The sequence below is a fragment of the Atractosteus spatula genome, chromosome 1 (genome assembly GCF_055471065.1).
Source record: "Atractosteus spatula isolate fAtrSpa1 chromosome 1, fAtrSpa1.hap1, whole genome shotgun sequence".
Lineage (NCBI taxonomy): Eukaryota > Metazoa > Chordata > Actinopteri > Semionotiformes > Lepisosteidae > Atractosteus > Atractosteus spatula.
The window spans coordinates 10,458,185-10,483,048 of NC_142706.1; the positions used below are offsets into that span (position 1 = coordinate 10,458,185).

At 39.3% G+C, this 24,864-nt stretch overlaps 2 protein-coding genes across 6 annotated transcripts; one reads left to right on the plus strand and one right to left on the minus strand.

Moving 5' to 3' along the window:
- Positions 1-683: 683 nt before the first annotated feature.
- Positions 684-14,047, minus strand: hpf1 (histone PARylation factor 1). Of its 2 annotated transcripts, none has more exons than XM_088922627.1 (8): positions 13,976-14,047; positions 11,412-11,580; positions 9,419-9,605; positions 8,915-9,013; positions 7,997-8,147; positions 7,565-7,652; positions 4,966-5,138; positions 684-3,833 (listed from the first exon to the last, which is right to left on the minus strand). In XM_088922627.1, exons 1-8 carry the CDS (start codon positions 14,018-14,020, stop codon positions 3,702-3,704), a joined length of 1,044 nt encoding a protein of 347 aa, XP_088778753.1. In that variant the 5' UTR covers positions 14,021-14,047; the 3' UTR covers positions 684-3,701. The 2 variants fall into 2 exon arrangements, with proteins under 2 accessions (XP_088778753.1, XP_088778745.1); XM_088922619.1 differs by having other exon boundaries at positions 11,412-11,624; positions 13,976-14,038.
- Positions 14,048-15,263: 1,216 nt separating this feature from the next.
- On the plus strand, positions 15,264-24,864 carry cbr4 (carbonyl reductase 4). Of its 4 annotated transcripts, none has more exons than XM_088924397.1 (7): positions 15,264-15,482; positions 17,326-17,416; positions 17,754-17,901; positions 19,951-20,071; positions 20,542-20,678; positions 21,719-21,853; positions 22,430-24,864. In XM_088924397.1, exons 1-7 carry the CDS (start codon positions 15,469-15,471, stop codon positions 22,606-22,608), a joined length of 825 nt encoding a protein of 274 aa, XP_088780523.1. In that variant the 5' UTR covers positions 15,264-15,468; the 3' UTR covers positions 22,609-24,864. The 4 variants fall into 4 exon arrangements, with proteins under 4 accessions (XP_088780523.1, XP_088780525.1, XP_088780527.1 ...); XM_088924399.1 differs by having other exon boundaries at positions 15,280-16,691; XM_088924401.1 differs by lacking the exon at positions 17,326-17,416 and having other exon boundaries at positions 15,295-15,348; positions 15,433-15,482.

Sequence of the window (24,864 nt, forward strand, 5' to 3'; positions counted from 1 at the left end):
CATGAGGTCCAAGTTTTGGGTTCTTCTGGACATCAGAATATGTGCAGGCTTTTCAAGATGGGACTACCCAGAGGACAAAAGGCTCTGGAGTGACAAAATGTTAATGCCTGGAACATGTCTGAAGTACAGTATGTAGTATAGGTAAGTAGCCTTTTCATTTAATTTTGTAGTAATTGTTTCATGCACAAGTATGCTGGGAAGAGAATAATTTACACAAAGCAAAATAAATATTCTGCAAAGTACAGTAATAAAAAAAACTATTAACAACAGACCCTTGCTGTGGTCCATGGCCATACAGCAAAGTAAGCATGTCTGTAACCAATGGGGGCTGTCCTGCTTTGCTAATATGTGAATCAGTGTTTACTTGCATCGCTTGCTGGCTGTTCTGTTACACTGAGCAGCAGCATGACTCTTCAGGCTGAAGAACTAGGCTACCGTTACTTATTAAGCTAACCAAATCTGTCTTTCTTGACTCTTTTTAGGTACCGTATGTTGCCGCTGTTGTGTATTGCTGTAAAGATTGTTTAAAACAGGTTATAACATTTTCTTTAAAATATTTGAATATATGACTGGGCTTGACTGGGTTTAATTGATGCATCAACTACCCATGTAGCCCATTTTTATGTTTTCTGTGTATATTTCTTAGAATACATGATCAACAATATACACACTTCTACACCATGTTGCAGGTTGCAAAATGTTTTATTGGAACATTAAAGACAACATACTCTGCCTAATAATACAAACAAATTACATACACCAGCAATGAACAAATGTATATCTTATTTCTGAAACAATACCATAGTAATGGTGATTCTGGGTTAAATCTGAAATGGCCTTTCTTTATAATCCGAGCTGTACGTGTACCTTTTAAGCCCACCTAAAAAAACATTGTACAAAATATCCAGTACATTTCTGTTCTCACTGTCACTTTATGATAAAGTAAAGAAATGACTGATCGGGAAGGATGTTAGAAAACTGTAAGACTATTGTAATACAATTCAACTCTGCACTAATCGTCTGTGGCCTGCCCCATTACATTACTGAAAGGTACAAAAAACTTTTAACTTGAAATTCACTATAAAAAAGCAATAGGTATTTCATTATTCTAGTTAAATTATTAACTTTAAACCCACAACTTTTAAAAGTCATTAGTATTCATTTGAAGATACCTGGATGTGTGAAAGGTGTTCTTTTTCTAGCTCTTGACTCAAAACAGCTTTTGAGTAAACAGCCAATAGGACGTAATCAAATTTAGTTACATCTTAAAACTAAAAATTCTGATTGGTGTGAATTAAAGAGTGACTTGGGTAAAAAAGCCCACTTGATTTTTTCAAGATTATCAGGAAACACTTTTTTAAAGTTCTGAAAATGTGCTGGTGAGCTTCAATGGTGCAAGGGCTTAACGGGTAGGTTATATTTTAATATATAGAAAAGTGAAAAACATATTACAATTATGTGCATACAGAATGTACCCATGATATAGGAGTCACTGAACCTGGGATATTGGAGTTATAAGGAAAATAAATCCCAGTCCTCTATTTGCAGGGGATAAATTCCTGAACTGGCCAACAACCACCAAAAAAACACATACTGGGAGAACACTTTCCTATATACTATATATGCAGTTTACCATAGATATACAGTACCCAATACACAGTGCATATAAACATAAATAACCCAAGTAAAAGAAAAGTTAGGACAATTCAGTTTTCAATTATAAAAAGGAATATAATAAAAATGAAAAGCACGTACCTTTACAGTTACTGAGTGCAGAGGTCTTCAGGCAGGGGTGATGAGACTACAGCACCATACATGAACATGCATGATGATGTGTTGACAGTAGCGACAGGTGATTCCAATGGCAATGATTGTGAAGTTCAGTCCCTTTCTTTCAGCTCTTTCCAATGTATGGTTTGGCATGGGTGGGAAAGGAAAAAAGCCAAATAATATGGCGGGGTATGACTGACAAACGCTGGGAAAAGACGAGAGGGGGCAACATGGAGGAAAACGCCTGCAAGTGTGGAATTTCAAACAGGCCTTGGAATTGCAGATGAGAAGGAAAGGGTGTACAGCACACAGAGATACTCAGTGTTCAAGAGAGATGCAAAATGGAAGCCTCGAAACATAGGAACCTAACTTAAATGGAGGAAAAGCCCCAAAAGTCAGGCTCAAAGTCTTTAAAAAGGAGAATGCTGTATGCAAAACTGATCGTACTACAGTAAAATAATGCTTGCAGCAGGGAAGAGACCACACTCATAGGGGAACCATGAACATGCTTCAAGTTGATTGGAAAAACCTCCATAAGACTACAGCAGAGATGGCAGAGATGGTTCACGACTGACCTATTATGCAAAAACAGCTATGAGTGGTATTAAATTAAATGGTCTGTGCAATGACCATAAGGGTTCATCACTGAATAAGTGCAGGATTGAGGCAGATCTGAGTAGTCTGGGATACAAAAGATGCAGAAGCCAAGGTTAAATTTATACAATTATGTATATTGCATAAGTCCAAATGGAAATTCATCTCAAAACCACAGAACATCAACCTAAGTATGCTCATAGGACAACCTGGAGCAAGGCAACAATTTATGGGGCAATTATCAGACAGACCTGAAAAAGCAATTATCGTTGACGGAGATGGAGAATGATAATGGAACACGAGCAGTAAAAGTAATAGCTTTCAACACATTTTTATCAAGTCTGAAGTCAATTCATGCAAGCCTCAAGTCAGAGAAACCATCTGGGGGTGGTGTTAACTGTCTGATGACCAGAATGGTTTACAGAGAACTGAAATAGTAAAGGAAACCCAAGTCCGACAAGTTAAAATAGTACTCTTTTCATAGTATGTAATTTCAAGAATTATACAATAAAACAAGATTCAAGTAAACACAAATTAAAACAGTATAGAACATAATTGAAAGGTAGAGTATAAAAGCGAGTAGACAAAATTTGAAAGTGGCAGCTGGCTTGCAAGATCCGATATGACCATGATCCTTCCACGGTCTTGGAGCAACAGAACAGAAAATGATCTTCCAGTGTTCAGAGCTTCATAATGGGAACTGAAAGAAATCCCAAGTCTGCAGTGCACTAACAACATGTGGGTGTCAGGAATTAAATAGGACAAGCCCTTAACAATAAGCAGCTCTATTGTGACTCACTCTAAAATCCACAGTGCCAGGAATCTAAAACAGGCAATATGCATTTTGTTTTGGTTCAAATTCAAGCAGCTGAGTTCTCAACATACCACAGCTTATTCTGAACATAGAGGTACATCAGCAAGCACTAAACTACAATAATCAAGAGTGGAAAAGACGGCAGCCAAGCATATGCTGTTCTGGAAGATTGGAAAGATGACTCCAAGATAGAGACGCTTCTTCACAACATTACGACCAAAAATTTCAAGCGCTGGGGTCAAAAGTGACCCCATGACCTCATCTGAGCCAGAAGTTTACTCATCATATATACATTTCCAGTTATTCTGATTCTGACTGCTAACGGTCACATGTAACATAGTACGTTATGTTTTGTTGTGCTGGTTATAACTTAAGAAAAGAGAGCAATAGGTAAAAATATACATTTTATTACAGATCGGCATTCTTTTTTGTAAATACTTCAAACTGTACACTAATAATAACAAAAAAGACAATAAAACACATGCAAAACTCTAAACGGCTTAAGACATCTGGAATAATCTTCTCACGCTGACAACTGGTCCAGGTTCTCTTTGTTCCGGGAAGACACATGTGCTTCAAGAACTTCAGCAAACAAGTTCCTCTTCAGGAGGTTGTAGGCCATTGGTAGGAGTTGGCCTACCACTTTATGGAAATACTGAAAAGGCAAAATTGGCATTAGAAGATACTGAATGTAGGGCATTATACTTGAGAGGCATGTTGTAAGGTTCCCGATGAGCTCAACCTGTTAGAGAGGAAAACTAAGGAGTACGATGCACTACAGAACGAAAAGCTGAATTTTTGGCATACAACTAAGCGTGTGAGCAGCAAAATTAATTCCGATTTTAAATTGAGCATGACTGTAATCATATGCATAGGTTACTCTAACTGCGTGGCCCGCCTGCAGACTGCTGTAGGCCCATAGCAGCCCAGTCTGTGGACTGCTGTAGGCCCATAGCAGCCCATGCAAAATTTCATTTAAAACCTACTGTAAGGGGGGTAAAAAAACAACTGACAGAAAGGGGAATTACACAAACTCCAACTCACCGTTCACTGTAAGTTTAGGTCCTGTTCAGTTTACTGTTCCACCAATACATGCCAGTATTAGGCAGAGCACATTTTGGACATATGGTCATATCTGCATTTTTATTAAGTTTATTAAAAACCACAATGTTTGTTGCAAACTGTCAATATACAACATATGATATATGGAATTGAGGACCTAATTAAACTCATCTCTTTATACATTCATGACTTTCTTTAGTTTCCTTCTAGGATCAGAACACTGGGTGTTTAATCTGTGCAGTTGTATCCCCTTTATCTTGCAGACCCTTCTCAAGTTCTGGAAATGATATTTTTCTAATTTACATTGTGGAAGCCAACCTAATAAGCATGCTAGCCGGCTATATTTTCAATACACGCTACAGGGATCTCATCTCGGAAAACAAGATTTTATAACAAATGTTGTTTCTTCCTCTTCTGCCAACAATAAACACTGACTTGGGTTTAATTGAATCATAAATCCCTGCTCTTTTCCTGGCTGTAGGCCACAGAGGTAGTATAGAATTGCATTTCCGAGAACTAGTTTAGCACATAAAATTGCTTTCATTTCAGTTTATGTCCTGACAAATTGAAGATCCAAATTCCCTACCAAAATGAACCTCTGAATAGTTTTAATACTGGCACCAATATGAACCCTATTATTAATCCAGTCGAATGAGAGTGCTGACAGGGCAAAGGCGATGATGCTTTGCTTAAAATTTCAAATATCTTTGCTAAAGAATACTCACATGTGATCCGTAACAGAACAGGTCTATTCCCAGCTCATATCCCATTCCATAGTCACATTCATCATTAGCAAACTGAACAAAGGTAAGCATCTCTTGGATTGGGGCAAAGGCTTTCATGCGCTCATCGTCATTTCTGGCATCTGTAATTGCTTTGCATATCCGTTTCAGGCCAGCTACAAAACAAACAGGAAATTCTTATACTCAAAACATTTTGATCTCTGTACACTACGATATCACCTGGAAATAAACATTATTTCATTAATTAAGTAATGTTCTGAAAACAGAACTGCAAATTGATTGTAACATCAAATAACTGATCTTATCTTATTACAATGCAAAAAGACAAGTGCTAAACAAAATCAGATCCTCAGGGGTTAACAAGGCCTTCTGGGTTCTGATCCAATTGACATCCCAAATTTACGTATTACTTAAAATGTTTTTCAAGTTATTAATTAGGGATTATATTTAAAAAAAAACCTATAAAACATTTCTGCATTTTCAAAGAAAGACCTGTGGCCAGCTGTCATGTCTGACTCCTCACAGTTCTCATTCAAGAGAAAGTATCAATTTTCACTGGTTTCAGCTCTGCCCAATCTGAACTGGATCAATGCCAAACAAACGTAGTTAATGAGCAATTTAAAACTGAAGTCTGAAGTGAAATTTCTCTTTTTTTTGATAACTACTATAAATGTTCCAAATAGCAGCTGACTTCTCTGAGATATTCAACGAGTAATCAAGTGCTAATAATCGAACATACCACTGTATTTATAGCAATTCCCAGTCAATCTTGGGCTTTTAGCCAAAACATTCATCCAGTTTAAAGTGTAAAATACAAGGTTTGTATAAACAACGTTTTTGCACAGCAAAATTTAAAGTACAAAAATGTGAAACCACCTCCCTTAAAATACAGAAAACATGAAAACTGAGTAAAGTATTGTAGAAAGCAGGAAGTACAAACAGATTGCGTAACAGTAATGAAATGTACTTCTTCAGTCAGAGCATTTTCACTGGCCTTGTATAGCTCGACTCATGAGGAATGTAGCAATGGACCGAAGACAAATATCCAGGCATGTAAACTGCACAAAACAGATCATGAGGAAGGCAAACAAAATCTTCACTCCCAAAGCCATAGAAATATGAGAGACAAAGCTCAGAATTTGCTGTTGGGTACCACAAAAGCAGGCTTGCTGAAAATAAACAATAAGGAATATGCCAATGGTTTTCTCTGTGACTTAACAGGTGCTCTGCGTTTCTAAGCAATTCTGCTCAGTGCCACTCAAGGGTAGTTTTCAGATGGCACTTTCAAAAATGCACACTCACAGCAAACAAGCATCTGTTCACAGATCACAAAACAAGAAAGGTTAGGAAAATCGAAAGTTTGGCTCATTGCTGATAAGGGTCCCTAGCCCAGCAGTAAACCTTCTGGTTATACTACACAATTGGTGTTGTGTGGTTTCTGTTCTTCTGCTGGTAACAGCAAGTGTCCACTTCAAGATTTTCAGTAGCTCTGCATACACCTTCAGCTCCCATTACCACCATTGTCACTGAAATCTCATTTACAACTTTTCCAAAAGGCATGGCAAAAGTAGTGTGCTGCAACACTCTAGTGACCTTGAACATTATTTCAGAAAAAGGACTTGATATTTCAAATGGTCAGAGGTATTATCAAAATCAATCCAGCAGATCTGGTCAGAACAAACAGCGAGAAACATGGAAACTAAGGGGAAGAGCATTTAAAAAACAAGAACAGGCAGGTACCCGAGATGCGCTGCAAAGTGTACCATTACCTTTCAATCAGACAGCGACCCAGAATCAGTGAAAGTACTAACAATTCAGGCACACAGTGGTACTAGAAAGTTTGCAAACCCTTTAGAATTTTCTGAATTTCTGCATAAACCTGACCTAAAATGTGATCAAGGGTTCACAAACTTTCTAGCATCTAGCCTTCCACAAAACTGTGCCAACATAAGAAAACCTACTGCATGTATAGCTCACAAATGTTTGTCCAAGGCTAGTTGTCTTTATCCAGATTAGAAATGTTATAAAGGAACAAGTTATATGTTTATTCCATGCTGAAAAAAAGAAGAAAGAGAACACAACGTTTCGGCCATGGATTCCTTCTCTAAATTGTGAAGACCTGATGTTTTTCACCTCTTGTGGTCTCTGGCGGACACTAGTGGGCAGTTCTGTCATTACAGTACAGGCAATTTCTCCACTGGCTCCTGTGATTGTTTGCTACACTTGGAAGATTACATTGCCTTTGCATGCATTTTAAATATCACTATAATAAAAGTAAAGTTTCTTAATAATTATAGTTTTATTTAAGGAAACAAAATCCTGAAAATCTAACAGTATGTCAGTATTTAACAGAACACAAATATAAACCAAAACTGTGAAACAGGAAAATAGCGAGACAAAATCAAGTATACAGAAAGGGTCCGAATTTGTTTTATTCTACACAATACAAATGTCACTGAAAATGATAAGACACCTACAATGGAGATTTTTATAATAAACAAAAAGCCCTGTTACATTACTAAACTGTGAAAAAATGTTCAAAATGTGTTTTGATATTAAGTTCGTAAGGTTCTGCACTTACCATCTGTTTCAGGAAGCTCTCTGTATCCTACATCATTTTTATCCACAGGCACCACGATGCCTGCCCCATGAAATGTCTTTGTGACCACCTTAAGCAAGGACAAAACAAAAACTTCAGTATTCATCCGTCAGAAAATTCACTTATGTTTTCCCATCTAGAAAACTGTCCCATTCAGCTCTTTTAATGGATGGTAAAATCCAATTCTCAAAGTGTATTATAGTCACTCTTTATCTTTGCTGCCATGTGTACTACTGCACATCCATTTATCCTAACATAAAAGAGGAAGAAGAGCTCGCCGAAGAGTGAGCCCAGTTACTTGGCTGCACCTGTGAAGGTTCAGATTGTGCTTTAGATCTCAGGTGACAAAGAAAAGAACTTGGACGTCAAGTTGCTTAGAGAACCTGAAGCCAGTCTCTCCTCCCAGTCAAGTACCTTTCTGTCCCTTTCCTTCATGGACTTTGTTTTCTGCTCTAAGGAGTACCCCAGCTTCTTGGCAGCAGTCTCAAGCTCCTTCTGCAGCGCCTGTAAAGCGCCACTCTTCTTTCTGTCACTTTTCTCTTTCAGTTTTTTGGTAAGGAAGAGCCTACAGGACAAAGTCACACACTGTTTTAACTCAGACTAACAGATACTAGGTTATTTGCAGATACCATTTATATTCCATTAAGTATTATAAAACGAGTGTCCTAGATCGTTTAGCCTCCGATATCTCAATCCGTAGGCACTGTATCATGTTAATGAATAAAGTAAAACGCAGAAGGCAAATTAATAATATTAATAACAGTAATATCAGTGCAAGTGAAGATAATTAGTCTGGCTTTTATCGAACCCTTAAGTATTATTGTAAGAAAAGGTCTACTAAGATTGAATCACCATATAAAATGTAATACTTTTTAATAAATCAGCCTGCCAATACTTATCCGTACCCAACAAAGAACAGCAAAATATTTCGCTGGCCCCAGTACTGTACTATATTTTGTAACCAGTGTACTGTTGTCCTTATAATTCTAAGAATACAAGAGAAGTCCTGGTAATCAGTATAATCTATATACACAATCACCAAGTTTCACTTGGAGATGCTCTTGGTACTGCAAAGGACGCTCACGTGAGAAATCGCTGATGCTTATCTGCCTGATCAAGTAACTGACTGCAGGCAGAACCACTGCTCACATTCTGCACATCCCATTAAAATAACAATATATCTAGAAAAGAAAACTAATAAATATATCATAGCACAATAAACGTCATCCTAAATTTCCTGAACATTAACTAGTAAAATGACTTAAAAACACTATAAGAAATCAGATGGACTCACATGTACAAATGGAAAAGCATCTCTGAGCAATAACTTACGTGACTGCAGCAAATACATTGTCTCCCATCTGTGCTATCAAACAGCTCTTCTTTGCTTCGTTGGCACCAATGAACACAGGCAAAGAATCTGAAGAGTCCCTGCAATTAAAAAAAAATCTCAGTTACAGAACTCTATGAAAATGGGAATATAAACCCTTAACACACCTGATGTCAGCATGGCTAAACTCCTGCTCTCAACACTGAAATTCAGAGGTCACAGCTGATTTACAAAAACGGTTTTATTCCCCTAATGCTGGCAGCCTCATAACCTGAATTTGTAGCCTGATGAACTGGAACAGTCCTGCTAGAAAGTCATATACGAATTAAGTAATGCAAAATTACTTTCCACTGTTCAACTATCTGTAACTCATAAAACATCAAACGACAAGCAGCCAACATTTTGTCAACAATTCGTCCTTTCAAAGCGCCAAAACTCTCTGTACCTAAGAGGAAAAGAAGGAACCAAGATGTAAAAGGACTCAAAAGTAAAGAACTGTGGTGTACCTGTAGTAGCCCATGTGATATTGTGTCTCACTACTTCCAATAAGAATGGTTTGGAATTCCGGGGGGTCATAGAAGTGCCTCCAGTGCAGAAAATAGTTGGGATTTGGGTTCTTCCCACACTTGTGTTTTCCCGCCAAGATGTCGTAAGGACCAACGAGCCGAAGCCCAAGGCTGCTCATCAGTGCATCTGAGAGGTACAAAAAAAAACATGATGATGTCATGTAATCAACAGCACCATGCAGGCATCTTCAGTTTTGTGTTAACATCCAACAACATAAAGGCTAAGATCACCCATACTGCCACACTGCAGACCTGGTCTCAATGCCACAGGGGTTGAGGAAAAAATGTTCTACCCATCATCAGAAACCACTCGCTCCTTTTGAGAGCCAGCGGCCACATCACCCTGCGGCTCACAACTGGCAACCCACTGGAGCTCAGCAGGTGTGAGCCTGGTCAGTATCTGGATGGGAGACCTCCTGGGAAAAATTAAGGCTGCTGCTGGAAGAGGTGTTAGTGGGACCAGCAGGGGGCGCTCACCCTGCGGTCTGCGTGGTTCCTAATATCCCAGTATAGCGATGGGGACACTGTACTGTAAAAAGGTACCGTCCATCAGAGGAGAGATAAAAACAAGGTTCTGACTCCCTGTGGTCATTAAAAATCCCAGGTTGTTTCTCAAAAAGAGTAGGGGTGTTACCCTGGTGTCCTAACCAAATTTCCCAATGACCTCCTAATAATCTGCATCTATGAACTGACTTCATCAGTCTGTTCTCCTCCCCACTGATAGCTGGTGTGTGTTGAGTGTACTGGTGCACTATGGCGGCTGTCGCATCATCCAGGTGGGGCTGCACACTGGTGATGGTGGAGGGGACTCCCCATTACCTGTAAAGCGGTTGAGTGGAGTGTCCAGAAAAGCACAATGTAAGTGTAAGCACTTATTATTAATTATTAAGAGCCAGGGCAACCTGGAGACTGTCCCAGAGGTCTCCCAGAGGACACCATGGACAAGCCAGTCAACAGAAGGGCACAGACATGGACAATTTAGAGATGCCAATTAACCCTGCTAGCATGTCTTTGGAAGGCGGGAGGAAACCGGCGGAAACCCACACAAGCCTGGCCAGAGAACAGAAAGACGATGCCACAGTCAGTACAGAACTGAACTGAGGACCCAAGAGTCTTGAGGCAGGGGTGCTCATCCTGTGCATCTTCTCATCCTGGATGCTGTGCACAACTACTGTCCTCAGCAACAATGCTGAGAAAATACCACCCACTGTCCAGATCATGCAAAATGGATATTGAATGGACTACGACAGAGCAAAGCCCTCTTACTGCCCACTCACACAACAGTAGCCTTACTGTTTACGAGTGCAAACAATTTTCACAATGTTTTAGAAATTCACAAAACAAGCCATCAGCACTGAGCAGCACGTACACCGTTACAATGATTTGGACAAACTCTAATCTACAACTACCCACACATAGTAATGGAGGGCCAGAGCCACTGCAGGTTTTCACTGCAACTAAGCTCTAAAGCAAGTTATTGGCTTAATTGGGCAAACTTAATGTGCAGCTACTTTAAAAAGGCTTAGTGAACCAGAACCTACAGACCCTCCCACTGAAAGAGCCATGTAGACGCACAGTAAAAGAACACAAAGGAAAAGGTGCCCAAAACATTACATTCTCAGATTCCATTAATTTGAAAAAACAAACAAACACGGTTTACACCCTTGCGACGTTCACAACAAAAACAAATGCCCAATCTCACTGGGTGCCACACTAATGTACCCTTGATCAAGGGACGCTACCCAAATTGCTCCAGTTAAATACCCAGCTTGCATAAATGGGTGCAAATGCAATGCAGCTATGGACAGAAGCAGCAGCTAAATGATTATATTATTAATAGCAACTACTTCCAACTGGAGAAGCTTAGCAAGTTCTGTTTAGGGCGTTATTTGGGCATCAGAGTCCTTAAACTGTAATACTTTGGTTTACCTACCACAAGGATTTTCAGCATTTAACTTCTGACAGAAATCCCAGAAGTGAAACAAGTCTTCGGGCATTGGGAGCTTGTAAAGACTCTCGACCTCCTCTCGAAGCGCCCTGGGCACGGCCGACTCCTCGCACTGCTTGGCTCTCTTTGAGTCTCCATTTACAGATTCCACCTCCTTCTCGAAACAGACAGAGAAACGCTTTACCAACAGTAAAAGTCCTGAAAAGAAAGTCTATTTTAGGATCTGCATTGAAAGGCAAAGCAACTCCTAAAAAACATCTCTGTAAAAAAAAATAATGACAATAACCAGAGCTACAGTGTATACTTAGTGCCCACTTTTAGAATACTCAAGTACTTATTTTTTGGGGCAAATCCTCCTGATCTGTGCATTTTGCATCTTAGCACATGGCTTCGAACCCTGCATCTCCACACAGGGGAGAATGAGGGAGCCAGTCCACCTCCGTGACACTCCAGATTTAACTTGTCACAGGCTACACGTCCCTGTGCAAGAAATCCGGCACCGACTGTCCCTCACCAACAGAAATGTAAGCCTCCTGCAAGATCCCCACCCACCCATTAACAGACCTGTAATTATTACAAAAGATTTCTGCAATACTAAAAAAAAAGGAGCATTAATAATCCGAGAAGTACCGATGTACAATGAAATAAACCGTAGTTCATTTGTCCATATGTGCCAGAGATTTGAAGAGCAGCAGAAAGCAATGGGCTACAGGAGGATAAACAAGTGTGAAAACACGCATGTAGTAATAAGATTGTGTGGCAACATAAACCCCACAAGCCACCTCCAACTGAATCCCAGAGACATCCGATCAATAAAACCAATCCAATAAAATAATCAATAAAACGATATTGGGACACAATTCATTTTCAATCACATAAGTCATTTTCAATCACCAGGTGGGGCTGCACATTGATGCTGGTGGAGGGGATCCCCATTACCTGTAAAGTGCTTTGAGTGGAGTGTCCAGAAAAGTGTGATATAAGTGTAAGCAATAATTATTATTATTATTACATAAAGATAACTGCCAGCAATGTCTAATGAAGCAGATGACCTCAATCCCCCTGATGATTGAGCGAGTCTGTTGCAAATGTGCATCACACACCCCCATCCAGACTAAGACACCCCTGGAACCAATACAGTGTGTATAATCAGTGCAATGTTTAATGTAAGCTAGGGTTCCTGCTTTCTGTTGTAGGAGAATATACAGAGAAGAAAGCCATCATCACATTACTCATCAGGGTATGCTTGGAAGTATACAAGCACGATACAATTAGAATTCCCCGAGACGGGGAAAGAAATTATTTTTTTCCAGACGGTCCATTTACACATCCAGAGAACATCTCACACCTTCTCACAAGGTTGATAACTTCCAGAGTGCAATAGATCTCATTACAGTGAGCAGCAGTATTAAAAAAAATAATAACTCCCCCAATACAAGTTTGCGAAGATAAGAAATACTCTTTTGCTCCTCTGTGGCAGTAGGAAAAACGAGGTGGTTATGAATGACAAATGCCCAGGTTCCTTGGAGAAATACAACTTCCATGCGGTGAGCTAAACAGTATTTGTCTTCGAACAAAGTATCTCGGCCTATTCGAAATACTCCACATTTTCAGCGTACACTGAATCTTGTTACTTGATATTTTCTTTCTGAATTTCTTTGTTCAGAATTTTTCAAGATTTCTGAATGTTTTACCGGGGTCTCTTACATGTCACTCCAGCAGACGGGTTTTGTATGAAAGTCTAAAAACAGACGCAATGTTAAATGCAAAGCGTGTCGGCTCAGCTAACACATTAGACGTTGTTTTGTTTCTGGCGAGTACTGATGGCTAATCCAAGTGTTTTTATAAAAATACTCGTCATGTTTTGTCATGCAAAGGACGCTGGATATAGTTCATATAGAAATATAGGATATAGAAAAAGTTCGATTTGGGGTTTCTACTTCTTAAATTAATAACGCATAAATATAGAGTTACCATATCTGAACATCAAAAAAGAGGATACCCCGAGAACTTTCCGATTGCCTTGTCTGGGCAGGGGGTGGGGACGGAGAGGGTTTTCAAAATATCCCCCGTTTTATGTTCATTGGTAAATCTGCCTGCATATCAGGTATTGGTACAGAAAAGTTCTGTGCCTGTAAATAATAAAATCGCATAATTACTACGATTTTTCTCTGGCTTACCGCCTATAAATATATAAACAAGGGAGATAAAACACAAGAACGTTATATTGTATTCTCGTCTACCACTGCAACGAATTTAACGAAAGCTTTTTTTTAGTTGTAGATATAGAAATCAATGCTGAATAAAAAAGGCAGCTAATACTGTAAAACGTAAAAATGACATAAGGATGCAACCTTGAAATTCATTTTATACATTTAATAACCACCTTTACGCGCGTGTTCCTTACAAGCTAAACTGATGGGAGCAAAAAAAAAAGGCTCATTATTTTTCAAAACCTTATGATACCTATAAGAGATATTTAATTTATTTTTTATTTTTATAATTCAAAATTAAATAAATGAAATTCCTTTATGCCGTTTCGAATATACCTGCACTTTGCATTTCGCTTTTCTTCTCGCGCGCGCCGCCATCATGACTTCTCCTTGTTCTCCCGGGAGATGGAACACAGCCCCCCCAGCCTGGGGCGGGACTTCACCAGGCCTCTCCGCGGCTGATTGGCCAAGCCGTGTGACGTAACTCCGCCGCCACCGTCTTTAGGTTAACGGTGGAAGCGTGGAATACATTCGTTTCGATTCATTCATATGGACACGTTTATGGTCTGCTTATCTTCTCGAAGTGAAATATGTATTGTAAAAAAATGTATTGTATTTAAAAAGAATTAAGAAAGTGTTTTATTTGCTCTCTGACTCAATGGACTCTTAAAAATAAATTGCTACAGTTTTCACAGTTTATTACAAATTTCCTCAAAAATAATTCTGGATATGACAAGCAAATATACTGTCAGTCACAAATCCAACGATTATTACACAATGCTGTTGTTAGAAATTCAAACAGTACAGTTTATTTTTGTTTTCGTTTAGGTAAAACAGTTCAATTACAGCATTTTTTTGTATTTCAAACTCCTGATTTACAACACCTAGATGTATTGTATCCCCAATACAACCCAAGAACAGAGCTAAAATAATTGCACCGAAAAAGAGAAAAGGTACATTCGACCGTCAGCTCATGTTCAACCAAAGCCTTGGATAAGTTCACCGTATTATAGATCTCCAAAATAGCATCGGGGTAGTCAGATACACAACCCTGGTAATCTTTTCCAGTGAAAATGTCTGCTCCAGCCAGATGGTTATTCATATAATCTATCAATCAAACAAGATGGTTTTGACAGTACCCTTCAATGGCGCTGTAGTGTATATAAAGTGCCCCTGTTTTGTAGTATATACTGTACTGACCGACCAGCACATTTTGCTCTTTATTCCACTACAGGAGTTAAACTGTAGTTACACTTCACGACTTCATGTTTCCCGGACAAAGTTTTTTTTTTTTTTTTTTTTACCCTGGATTGTGAGCAACTGCAATCCTCCTGTGGACTTGAACACTGAATCATAACTCGTCTGCGATACGAGATTTTAAACATTTTTATCTCAACGTACAGTAACACCCTGGAGGGGACCTGAAGCAATTTTCATTGTGGAGTTAGTGCTGAGTGGCATCCATGTCTCTCAGGGAGAAACACATTCTGCATATGATGATTTAGCATTAAACTGTCACAAAGCTGAGCCCGGATCCTAACAATTGAATATAATTGTATTTTTGGTTAATTTTCTGGATTGTTGTCTAGAGCTTTTCTTCAAGGGTTCACTGGGTCCCTCTTCTGGTTCACCGCAGAACTACAAGTCCAGGTTAGCAGAACATATGCAAGTACAGTAGTATTCAATCTGGTAGCACTTTCGATTTTAAGGTGATATTAATGACCGACCTTAAAAAATTATGACTTGATAAATTACTAAATTTTGAAAAATAAAATTAAATTAACTTTGCACAGATTAATCTGTAACGGAACTGGGAAAGCAAGACGTCGATGCTAAACTCGGTGTGAGTGGAACATTTTCTTATATTCATGCAAGCTTTCCAGTGTATCGGGATTTTATTTATAGTCGGCAGCAGCTGCTTAACTGTAACAGAATGTAGATGTTATGTTAGCGGCGTGTTTTGTTAATTCACATAGGTTAAGAGAAATCAAATTGAGTCCTTTTAAAAATACACGCGCGTACCTTTCTTTCCTCATAAAGGCCTGTTTACGTTTGACAAAATAACCACCAGACTTGCTGTACTCTGGCGAAAGGCTATATTTGTTATTGAAACCAAAGTTTCCGAATACAGCTTACAATTTTGAAAGCAAAAGGGCAGTTTCCAAGATCTTGGATCTAACGTTGCCTTGCAAATGTATTTTGTGAAAAATAAAAACCGTTTACATGGTCTGGCTTGGTTACGGTCAACATCGTACGAATAAGCCTGAAGGAGAAAGTAGACTCGAGAGGAGAAATCTTTTGATTTCGTCTATTTATGAAAGTGGAAACACGCATCCAGTCTGTTCAAATATCCACTCACTGCAGAAAAAATCACATGAATGTCAAGTACCACCACAATTCAATGTTGTTTATACAGCACGTTTTGTCTGCTTATGTAGCAGAAAATGTTTCCATACTGTTTGGGTAGCGCTTCACCATGAGCACAACACATCCGACCAATGCAACCAAGATGTTCACCAGAGGAAAATAGAAGTGTCTCAAACTTCTTAAATCGGCGAAGTCAATGTCCAGAATTTAAATTCTGTCATTGGATCAATCATTCAGATCAAGGGTTTTCATGCTGAAGGCAAAAGTGAAGTCAGAAGAATACACAACTCCAAGAAAACCCTAAAAGTGACAGCAGCAAAGCTTCTCAAATAATTACTCGGTTTGCTGGGAGCTCAGTGGAAAGCAGACTTTATACGGTTATTGCCTCAAAGGCATACTGTATGTAGCTTAATATTAAAGTGAAAATGTCCCAGAATCCTTGGTCTCTAAAAATCACTATGTTTAACACAAAATATGTTTTTGTTGTGAAAAACATAAAAGAAATTACCTCAAACATATACTGTATTGTATATCATTCATATTAATCACATGACTTTGACTTTAGTCCTGTTCCTTTTGGTGTATGGTGACGTAACTGCTGTACATCCAATACATTACAAAGTGTGCAAAAAAAATATATGTGAAAACGTCAACCATAGATCCGAAGTCAATGTGTAATGAAATGGTAAATGAAATGTGATATTTAATTTTATTTACATTAACAGTTTTTTAAAATTCTTGCAAATGTGCATGAAATTCTACATGTACCAAAATGTGAAAACCTGAAAAAATGTACATATATTGATAGTGATAGTGATAGCTGATTGCTATCAATCCGATAGCTGATAGCTATCAATCTGATAGCTGATAGTGAGATGTGCACTTTTAGCCTGTGGGCTATCCTGAAAAATAAATACCCAAAGAATGAAGCTTTTTGGAGCTAATGGAAAGCCCTCTTATCCCACATCCCTGTGAACTTTTAAACTCCCCAACCTTTTTTTTAACGAGTTTCCCCATGTTGCCACTAGCTCATTTCCAATGTGGTTATTGTTAGCCATGGTGTTACCTTGACGACACCTGTACATGTGCACCAGTTGCAGTGCATTGTGGGGGCTGAGCCCACTCTTGGGCTGAGACGTTCATTCTGAGCCCTTGGTTGCTCGGAATCGGCTGTGATCAATGTTCCCTCTAATTTTTAATGGCCTGTGTGGGCAAAAATTGCAAGTTGTGCTGATTTTTTCCCCAGTGACAAAAACATGTGCGCACTAAATTGAGTGTATGTACAATTGTAAACCTGAAATTATTTTTTGTTAATATAGTCATTCTCATAGAAGCATAGAGATCCAAAAGACCGGGACAGCGTTTCAACGATTCATAGAGACTGAGTGTCGAGCGAGCATGAGCAGTGAGGTAAGAGACTAGGAGAGCATAGATATCGATTATTGAGTAGCAATATTAATGCACACAGCCAAGTTGGGCCTCTCGCAGCCAGTCTCATGTGGTCAATTTAGCATTTTCAATTGACGACCGTGTTTGTTTTATTATCATCTTATTTAATTTTTTGTGCGCAGTTCAATTTCCTATGTGCGCTGATTTCCTAACCTGTGTGCGCACGCACACGCGCACAGCTTTGAGGGAACATTGGCTGTGATCCATCTTTCTTGTCCCCTGGGAAGGGCTGAGATCCCCTTGGCCAGTCTCCTGTATCCATGTGTCCGTCTGCTTTCCTTTAAACTGTCTTCTGTAGGCAAGAATGCCCAGCGTGTGCGCGGTGTTCGGAGGATCCAGAGGTATCGGGAGGGCGGTGGCACAGCTGCTTGCCGAGAAGGGGCACAGAGTCGTTGTCGTCGCACGAAATGTGGAGGCTGCCCAGGCCACGGCCTCTGCTCTGGGGAGTATGTCTTTGTTATTATTCACGAGGAATGACAGCAGCCGAAAGCTTGGGAGAAATTAGAATCGTTTATTGTGATGTGGAGATTTGGCGTAACCCGCTTGGCTGAGGGCCAACCTTCCGGCCGTCGGACGGGGAGGATAGGACCCCCATGCGACCAATGGGGTAGCTGCAAAGGTGGAGAGGGGGTGGAGGAGGGATGCTGAAAACGAACGAGGAAGAGGAGAGAGTGACGTTTGATATTTATGGAGACCGGTTGCTTACGTCAGGATTAGTGAGAATTGCGGCAGCTGTGTCGAATGAGCGCGGCTGCCTTCATTCCTCCCGAACTTTCATTAAAAACTCCATTTATTCATTTCAAAGTTCCTTTTAAAAAACGTTGTTTGGGTTGAGGAGTAGTACTTCAGGCAGTCCTTTTATATGTTTACACTGCCCTTACACACTTTCGAAGTGTATGTGGGTAATGTCCATTTCTGAGCTGCAGCGGCTCTTATCCTTATCCTGGTTTCCTTGGCTTTACGTGAGCAGAGAGCACATGACTCCCCCCTCCCGATGGAACACCAATCCATCACTGAGCCTATCCCCAGCAATGCTGGTGCACAGCAGCCACTGGGGTAAAGTACCTCACTGAAGCCCAGTATATCCATGCATGTAATTTTGGAGTGTTACCAGTTACATACTCACAGGCTGCAGCTCAGTGCAGTGCTTGGAGTTCAGACACGGGTGTCTGTATGGGTCTAGTCAAAGCTCATATCTTGTCATGTTTTAGGGCACTGGTTCCTAACCCCTGTACCACAGTGTCTGCTGGTTTGTATGACTGTTTATCCAGTGCTGATTGATTATTTTAAGTGACTTGCATGTTTGATCACATTTTCTGTTAATGTGATGAGTCCGAAAAATACTTTAGTTCAAAGCTACAGTTTCCCACAGGATCAGCATATAATAATAATAATAATAATAATAATAATAATAATAATTCCTTACACTTATATAGAGCTTTCCTGGACACTCCACTCAAAGCACTTGGAGTAATGGAGACTCCCTTCCACCACCACCAATGTGCAGCCCCACCTGGATGGTGTGATGGCAGCCAGAGTTCACCCCAGTACACTCACCACACATCAGCTATCAGTGGGGAGGAGAACAGAATGATGAAGCCAGTTCAGAGATGGGGATTATTAGGAGGCCATTATTGGTAAAGGCCGATGGGAAATTTGGCCAGGACTCCTGGGTAACACCCCTACTCTTTTTGAGAAACACCCTGGGATTATTAATGACCACAGAGAGTCAGGACCTCGGTTTTACGACTCATCCAAAGGACGCCTTTTTACAGTATAGTGTTCCCGGCCCTATACTGGGGCATTAGGACCCACACAGACCACAGGATGAGCGCCCCCTCTAACACTTCTTCCAGCAACAACCTTTGTTTTCCCAGGAGGTCTCTCATCCAGGTACTGACCAAGCTCAGCTTCAGTGGGTTGCCAGTTGTGGATTGCAGGGTGAAATGGCTGCTGGCTTAATATAGATATTGAGCTTTATTAGCTTGTCCTCAGCTAGCTTACATACAGCATGTTTTTGACTTATCAGCATTTAATAGGTGAACAATGTATGGTGATTAGACAGAGGTGGGAATGTTAATGGATTAACCACACCGACAATGAAACCAGTGTTTTCTCCTTCTGCAGAGGTCTACTTGGTTACGTTTCAGGCAGCACACCTGATCAAGGGCGGTTCAAACAAATGCTGTTTGACCTTTTAAGATCTGAAAGCACATTAAAAAGGAATTTGAATCAAGTATCCTGTAATTAAGAACTTGACTGGAGCAAAAATAAGACGACACAGTAGTCACCTCAATACATAGGTTGGAAACTAGTTAGGTCACTAGTTTTCTAGATAAAACAATTTTCAGCATTCAACTACAATGCTAATGCATTTCTGAATTGTATCAGTATAGTAGGCCACTGATTATTAATACAGAGTAGCATACAGTATTAAGCTAAATGTTTAATATTTTACAGTATAATGTATTAACTGTTAACATTTTTTTACCCAGATGAGCACATTGCACTCAGTTGTGATGTTTCAAAGGAACAGGAAGTTTTGAAGACATTTGAAAAGATTCAGTCTCACTGCGGTAGTATTAACTACCTGGTCAATGCAGCTGGTGTTAACAGGTTTGTTTGTGGGGTTTTTTGCCTGTGTCAAAATTGCTATAATTCAATCTGAGACTTTTATTTGTGAAGGTAAATGTTCGCAGTTCATCCACAGTGAGTCGATAACACCATACTGTGCTCAAAGAACAGGCTGAGCATTTGACATTTCAGAGTTTTAGCCTTTAGTCACTGTACATGTCTTTCAGTAGTTTGTGATTTATTATGTGAAATGCATATGTGAATTGTAATGATACTGGAAAATATTGTTCTGCCTCAGTTAGAATTCAATGGCAGACATCATTAAGCTTCCCCTGAGTCTGCTAACCTATGTTTTGTTAACTTTGTGGGATTAAATTATTACTAATATAACATATATTACATTCTTAGAGTTTAACGTCTTTTTTCCTGTACATCTTTTTTTCTGAAAAACTAGTTTACTCAGAAACTTTCCAGAAAAGTGGAGGGAAAAGCATGTATCTCTTGTGTTGCAGGGATGGCCTCTTGCTACGGATGAAGACAGATGACATAGTCACACTGCTACACACAAACCTTCTAGGTGCAATGCTTACCTGCAGAAGTGCTTTAAAAGGGATGCTTCACAACCAAGGAGGTGCCATTGTAAATATAGGTTAGTATTCACTGTCCGTATAATAGACAACATGGACATCCTATTTCAACCCTTTTGTCAACAATAAAGAGACTCTGGTGGAGCTTCTCACTATATATTAACACCTCAATAATCATAGTCCTCTAAAACGTGGACTAGGGTCTTGAATATCTGTTACAATGACTGAATTGTCAACTTGTGGAATGATAGGGGACTGCAGTAGTTAGCATTGCTGCCTTGCTGAGGTGCTGTCTGTGTGGAGTTTGTATGTTCTCCTCATGTTCACGTGAGTTTCCTGCAAGTGCTCTGGTTTTCTCCCACAGTCCAAAAACATGCTGGTAGATTAATTGGCTTCCGGGAAAATTGGCCCTAGGTGTGTGTGTGTAACACTTTAATGCATTTTTGAGAAGAAACTAATTTTGAATCATTTAAGAGACAATTTTAACATAATAACCATTCTACACGTTTTGATTTAGTTAAAATGTCATTATTGCTTTTTACCATTTGAATCTTAATAGTATAATGGCCCTTAGTAGTATTTATGGGTTATGTTTTTTGTGTTCCCAGATTGTATTGGATTCTTAAGAAGTCCAAGCCTGAGTCATTGAACTTTCATAAAGACACCACAAGGTGGTGCTGAAAGCCAATAATTAGAAACTGCTATCTCTTCTTTCTTAATATTTGTAATCAAAGTAATGCTGAGACCTTTTCTCTGTGAAGCAACTTCTCCAAAGTGCCCATTCTGCAAACAGGGCTTTATCAACTACCTTTGCAAAAAAAAACTTTAGGTCTTTAGGTTTTAAGAGAGTGCCTGCTGTTTGGTTGTCCACAATTTAGTTTTCTTTTTTTTAAATAAAAACAGACACTTTTAAACCTTTAACAATGTATTTCATACAGTCATTTTTCCTAGATGGTCATTTTACAATTAATATATTGAAGGGCTGTTTTCTGTCCCCTACCATCAAATGTAGTTTCCCAGCATCTATTGACCACACTTACAGAGCAGTTTCTCTGGGATTAATGAAGACCCAGCTGATCCTGAGCTTGTGTATTTCCTATAGGCAGTGTTGTTGGTCTAAAGGGCAATGCTGGCCAGTGCGCATACAGTGCCAGTAAGGCAGGACTGGAGGGACTCACGCGCTCTCTCGCCAAAGAAGTTGCCGGAAGAAATATTCGTGTCAATCTGGTTGCTCCAGGTAATTCACAGCTTCTTGTAATCAAAAGACATTAGTGTTTTTCTGAACTTTTTAACTGCTCATAACGCTCATAGCTCATGGCCTATGAGAACAATTTTTAACAAATGTAATGGTTTTATTTCTTCAACTGATGTCAAATTATGTATGTGGTGTTTGAAATATTTTCTGTACTTATTTTTTGGTTTTCTTAATATTGTTTAAAGTGCTTTTTGGGGCAAAAGGATTCCTATCACTACCTCTCCTTTGCTGCCATAAACAGAACAGAATAACAGAAAAGCCTTTCTTTTTTTACTTTTTCAAATGCCGTTTTAAGCTCTTGAGAATTTAAGCCTCTTCGCTAGACTTTCTCACATACATTTCCTTACATCATCTTTGTTTACTTCCATCATGGGTTTCTTGAGCCAGGGATCAAAACAGATGTCAAAGACTGTGTGCTGTCACGCCCTTCTTTAAGACGTTTCTGAAAATATGAAGATTAGTGTGGAGCTGGATGCATTCTGCCACTGTGTCGGGTCTTGAAATACACCGTGTGGATGTCTTCCTGTAAAAGAACTTTGTTGTTCCTGTTGTCCACAGGGTTCATCCACACAGACATGACAGCGGAACTGAAGGAAGAGGAATTGAGGAAGAAGATCCCATTGGGACGTTTTGGGGAGCCTAGGGAGGTGGCCCAGGCTGTCCTCTTTCTCCTCGAGTCCCCGTATGTGACCGGGCAAGTGTTCGTTGTTGACGGTGGGCTACACCTGGTCATGTAAAGCCAGCGGTATCTCCCGTGTCTGGGAGTGAACTGGAATTCCTGGCTGTTTCGTCTGTGGACAAATGTCTTGATCACGCCACGATTCTGTCATTCGAACAACAGAGTGTCATAAAAGAAGCTGCTTTTTCATGATGAGATTTGGCTGAATTGGTCTAATAGTCCCCATGTTCTACTCTGACATGATCTGTAGTTCTGGAAAAATCTGTACAGTAAAACAGAAAGACACATCAGTGATTAAGAACTATTAATTAAAACCAGCAAGCTGTACTTTGAAATAAGGTCATTAAATCTCATTCTGTCATTTATTTGGTCATTTAAGTTTAACTGTTGTGCATATTTTACTGAAAGAAGTTCTAGAGCTGTTGTTAGATAGTTATATGTTAAAATGAGATTAAGGAATGTAGTTTTTTTTTCGCAGTTATGGAATGAAGAGAAAAATCAAGTCTTATCACAAAGTGATGGTAATGACCGTGTTGTTCTGAGTAATGATGGTCTTGTATAACCATTTTTGTCAAGTGCCAAAACTTTCATCTTTCAGAAGCAGTGAGAGATCTTCTGTAGGTAACCTTTCTTCAGGTTGCTTATTTTTCTAACTGCTTTGTACTGTATTTGAAGCTTTTTGTAGAACTGTTTTCTGTATATTTAAGCAGATACAAAAACTTCTGTTTTCTTCAAGCTGATTGTACGTTTGTACAGAATTAGTTATGAGTGGGACAGTAAGACGTGTGATGTGTTTTTCATTTATCATTTGAATTCTTCTATAATCTTGTGTATTTAATTACCTTGCATACTGTTTTTATTTATCTAAAAGGATCACTTTAACTGGGTTTGCAGCTTTTCTTGTCTCTTGAATTTATGACACCAATTAAGTAGGGTTGGCCTACAGGTAAATTATTTTTGATTACATATGATATCTTACATGTATGTCACTGAATTACGGGCCAGTAAATTTTATAACACTAATAGAAATTCATTACCATAACATTAACGGCACATTAGAATTTATTGATGCATCTTTCTGGTATTACTGTCTATGACTGCACTATGGCGACATTAAAATAATTGGAAAGGGCTGCACAGAAAAGAGATGATGTGGACATCACAAGGATTTTTTATTTTGGCCATATAAGGTATTAGGTTTGTATACATGTAGATTTTTGTTTTATAAGTGGCTGAAAACTTTAAATGTCTTTTTTCTGGTTGGTAATTGGTCTTAACAATCCCAAATGTGACTATTTCCTCTGTCACACTATAAATCAAAACATTTCTGTTATGATAGAATGTCCTGCAGCTCATAAAAGTGTCAAAACAGGGAGCCCATGACAACTAAGTATGAATGCTTTGCTGGCCTTTTACAACAACATAATTATACTACTCGCTTCACTTCAAAACCCACATTTAAGATATTCATGTTCTATGATCCAAAGTAAGGGAAAGGAATTCTCTTCTTTAAAATGAATTATTGCTGCAAACCAAGAATTGTTTTTTGTACCTACCTCGAGTTTTATTTTTCATCGTCATCTTCGATAGGTTCTCCGATCTCGGGTCGACCGAGATTCAGTACCTGAACACACAGATGGAGACCCAGTCGTCCAGCTTTTCACAGGACAAATTCAAGCTGGTATGAATTTGAGGTACCTGTGGTGTAGTGTGTTTTCCCGATATAGATCCAATGACAATTTGTTATTTTTTCGTAATTCTAACCTTACACAAGCTTTCCTGAACTCTTTACAGACGGCCAATTAGAAAACATTTTTTCTTGTAGAATGGGGGAATTAACCTTGTGGCCTGCTGGTGACGCTTGCTAGAATAAGAAAGGTTTGGTTGTATCTACGGACTCTTACTGGAGATTTTTGCCCTCTCAGAATGAAATGCCTCTCAAGAACAGGGCCCAGGGAGGGTACATGAGGTGGTTCCAGTAATTGGAGAACATCTCTTATGCTGATTTGTTTCAGCCACTTCTGAGGCATTTTGCATGGACTTTTTATAGGCTTGTATTTTACATTTCCTGCTTATTGTATTATTGTCCTATTTTGAGTTGGATTTTGGGGGGGGGTTAATCTGTGCTGTTCTTTTTTTCCCAGAGAAAGATCTGTTCTTGTACTAAGCTGTTCTCTAACCAATAGAGGAGATCATTTTATTTGCCACATACGGGGCAAAACACGTCTCCTCTATTGGTTACCATGCTCCGCCAAAGCTTCACATGGGGCTTGGCACCACCTAGAATAAATATGTGACTTGTTGCCGTTTCCTA

Excerpts from the sequence above, each read along its gene's own strand:
- hpf1 (XM_088922619.1), bottom strand. Across the intron at positions 9,606-11,411 it reads AAATGCTGAAAATCCTTGTG|ATGCACTGATGAGCAGCCTT; the intron begins GTAGGTAAACCA and ends TGTACCTCTCAG. Across the intron at positions 5,139-7,564 it reads AGAGCTTCCTGAAACAGATG|CTGGCCTGAAACGGATATGC; the intron begins GTAAGTGCAGAA and ends TTTGTTTTGTAG.
- cbr4 (XM_088924397.1), top strand. Across the intron at positions 17,417-17,753 it reads GAGCGAGCATGAGCAGTGAG|GCAAGAATGCCCAGCGTGTG; the intron begins GTAAGAGACTAG and ends TGTCTTCTGTAG. Across the intron at positions 20,679-21,718 it reads AGGTGCCATTGTAAATATAG|GCAGTGTTGTTGGTCTAAAG; the intron begins GTTAGTATTCAC and ends TATTTCCTATAG.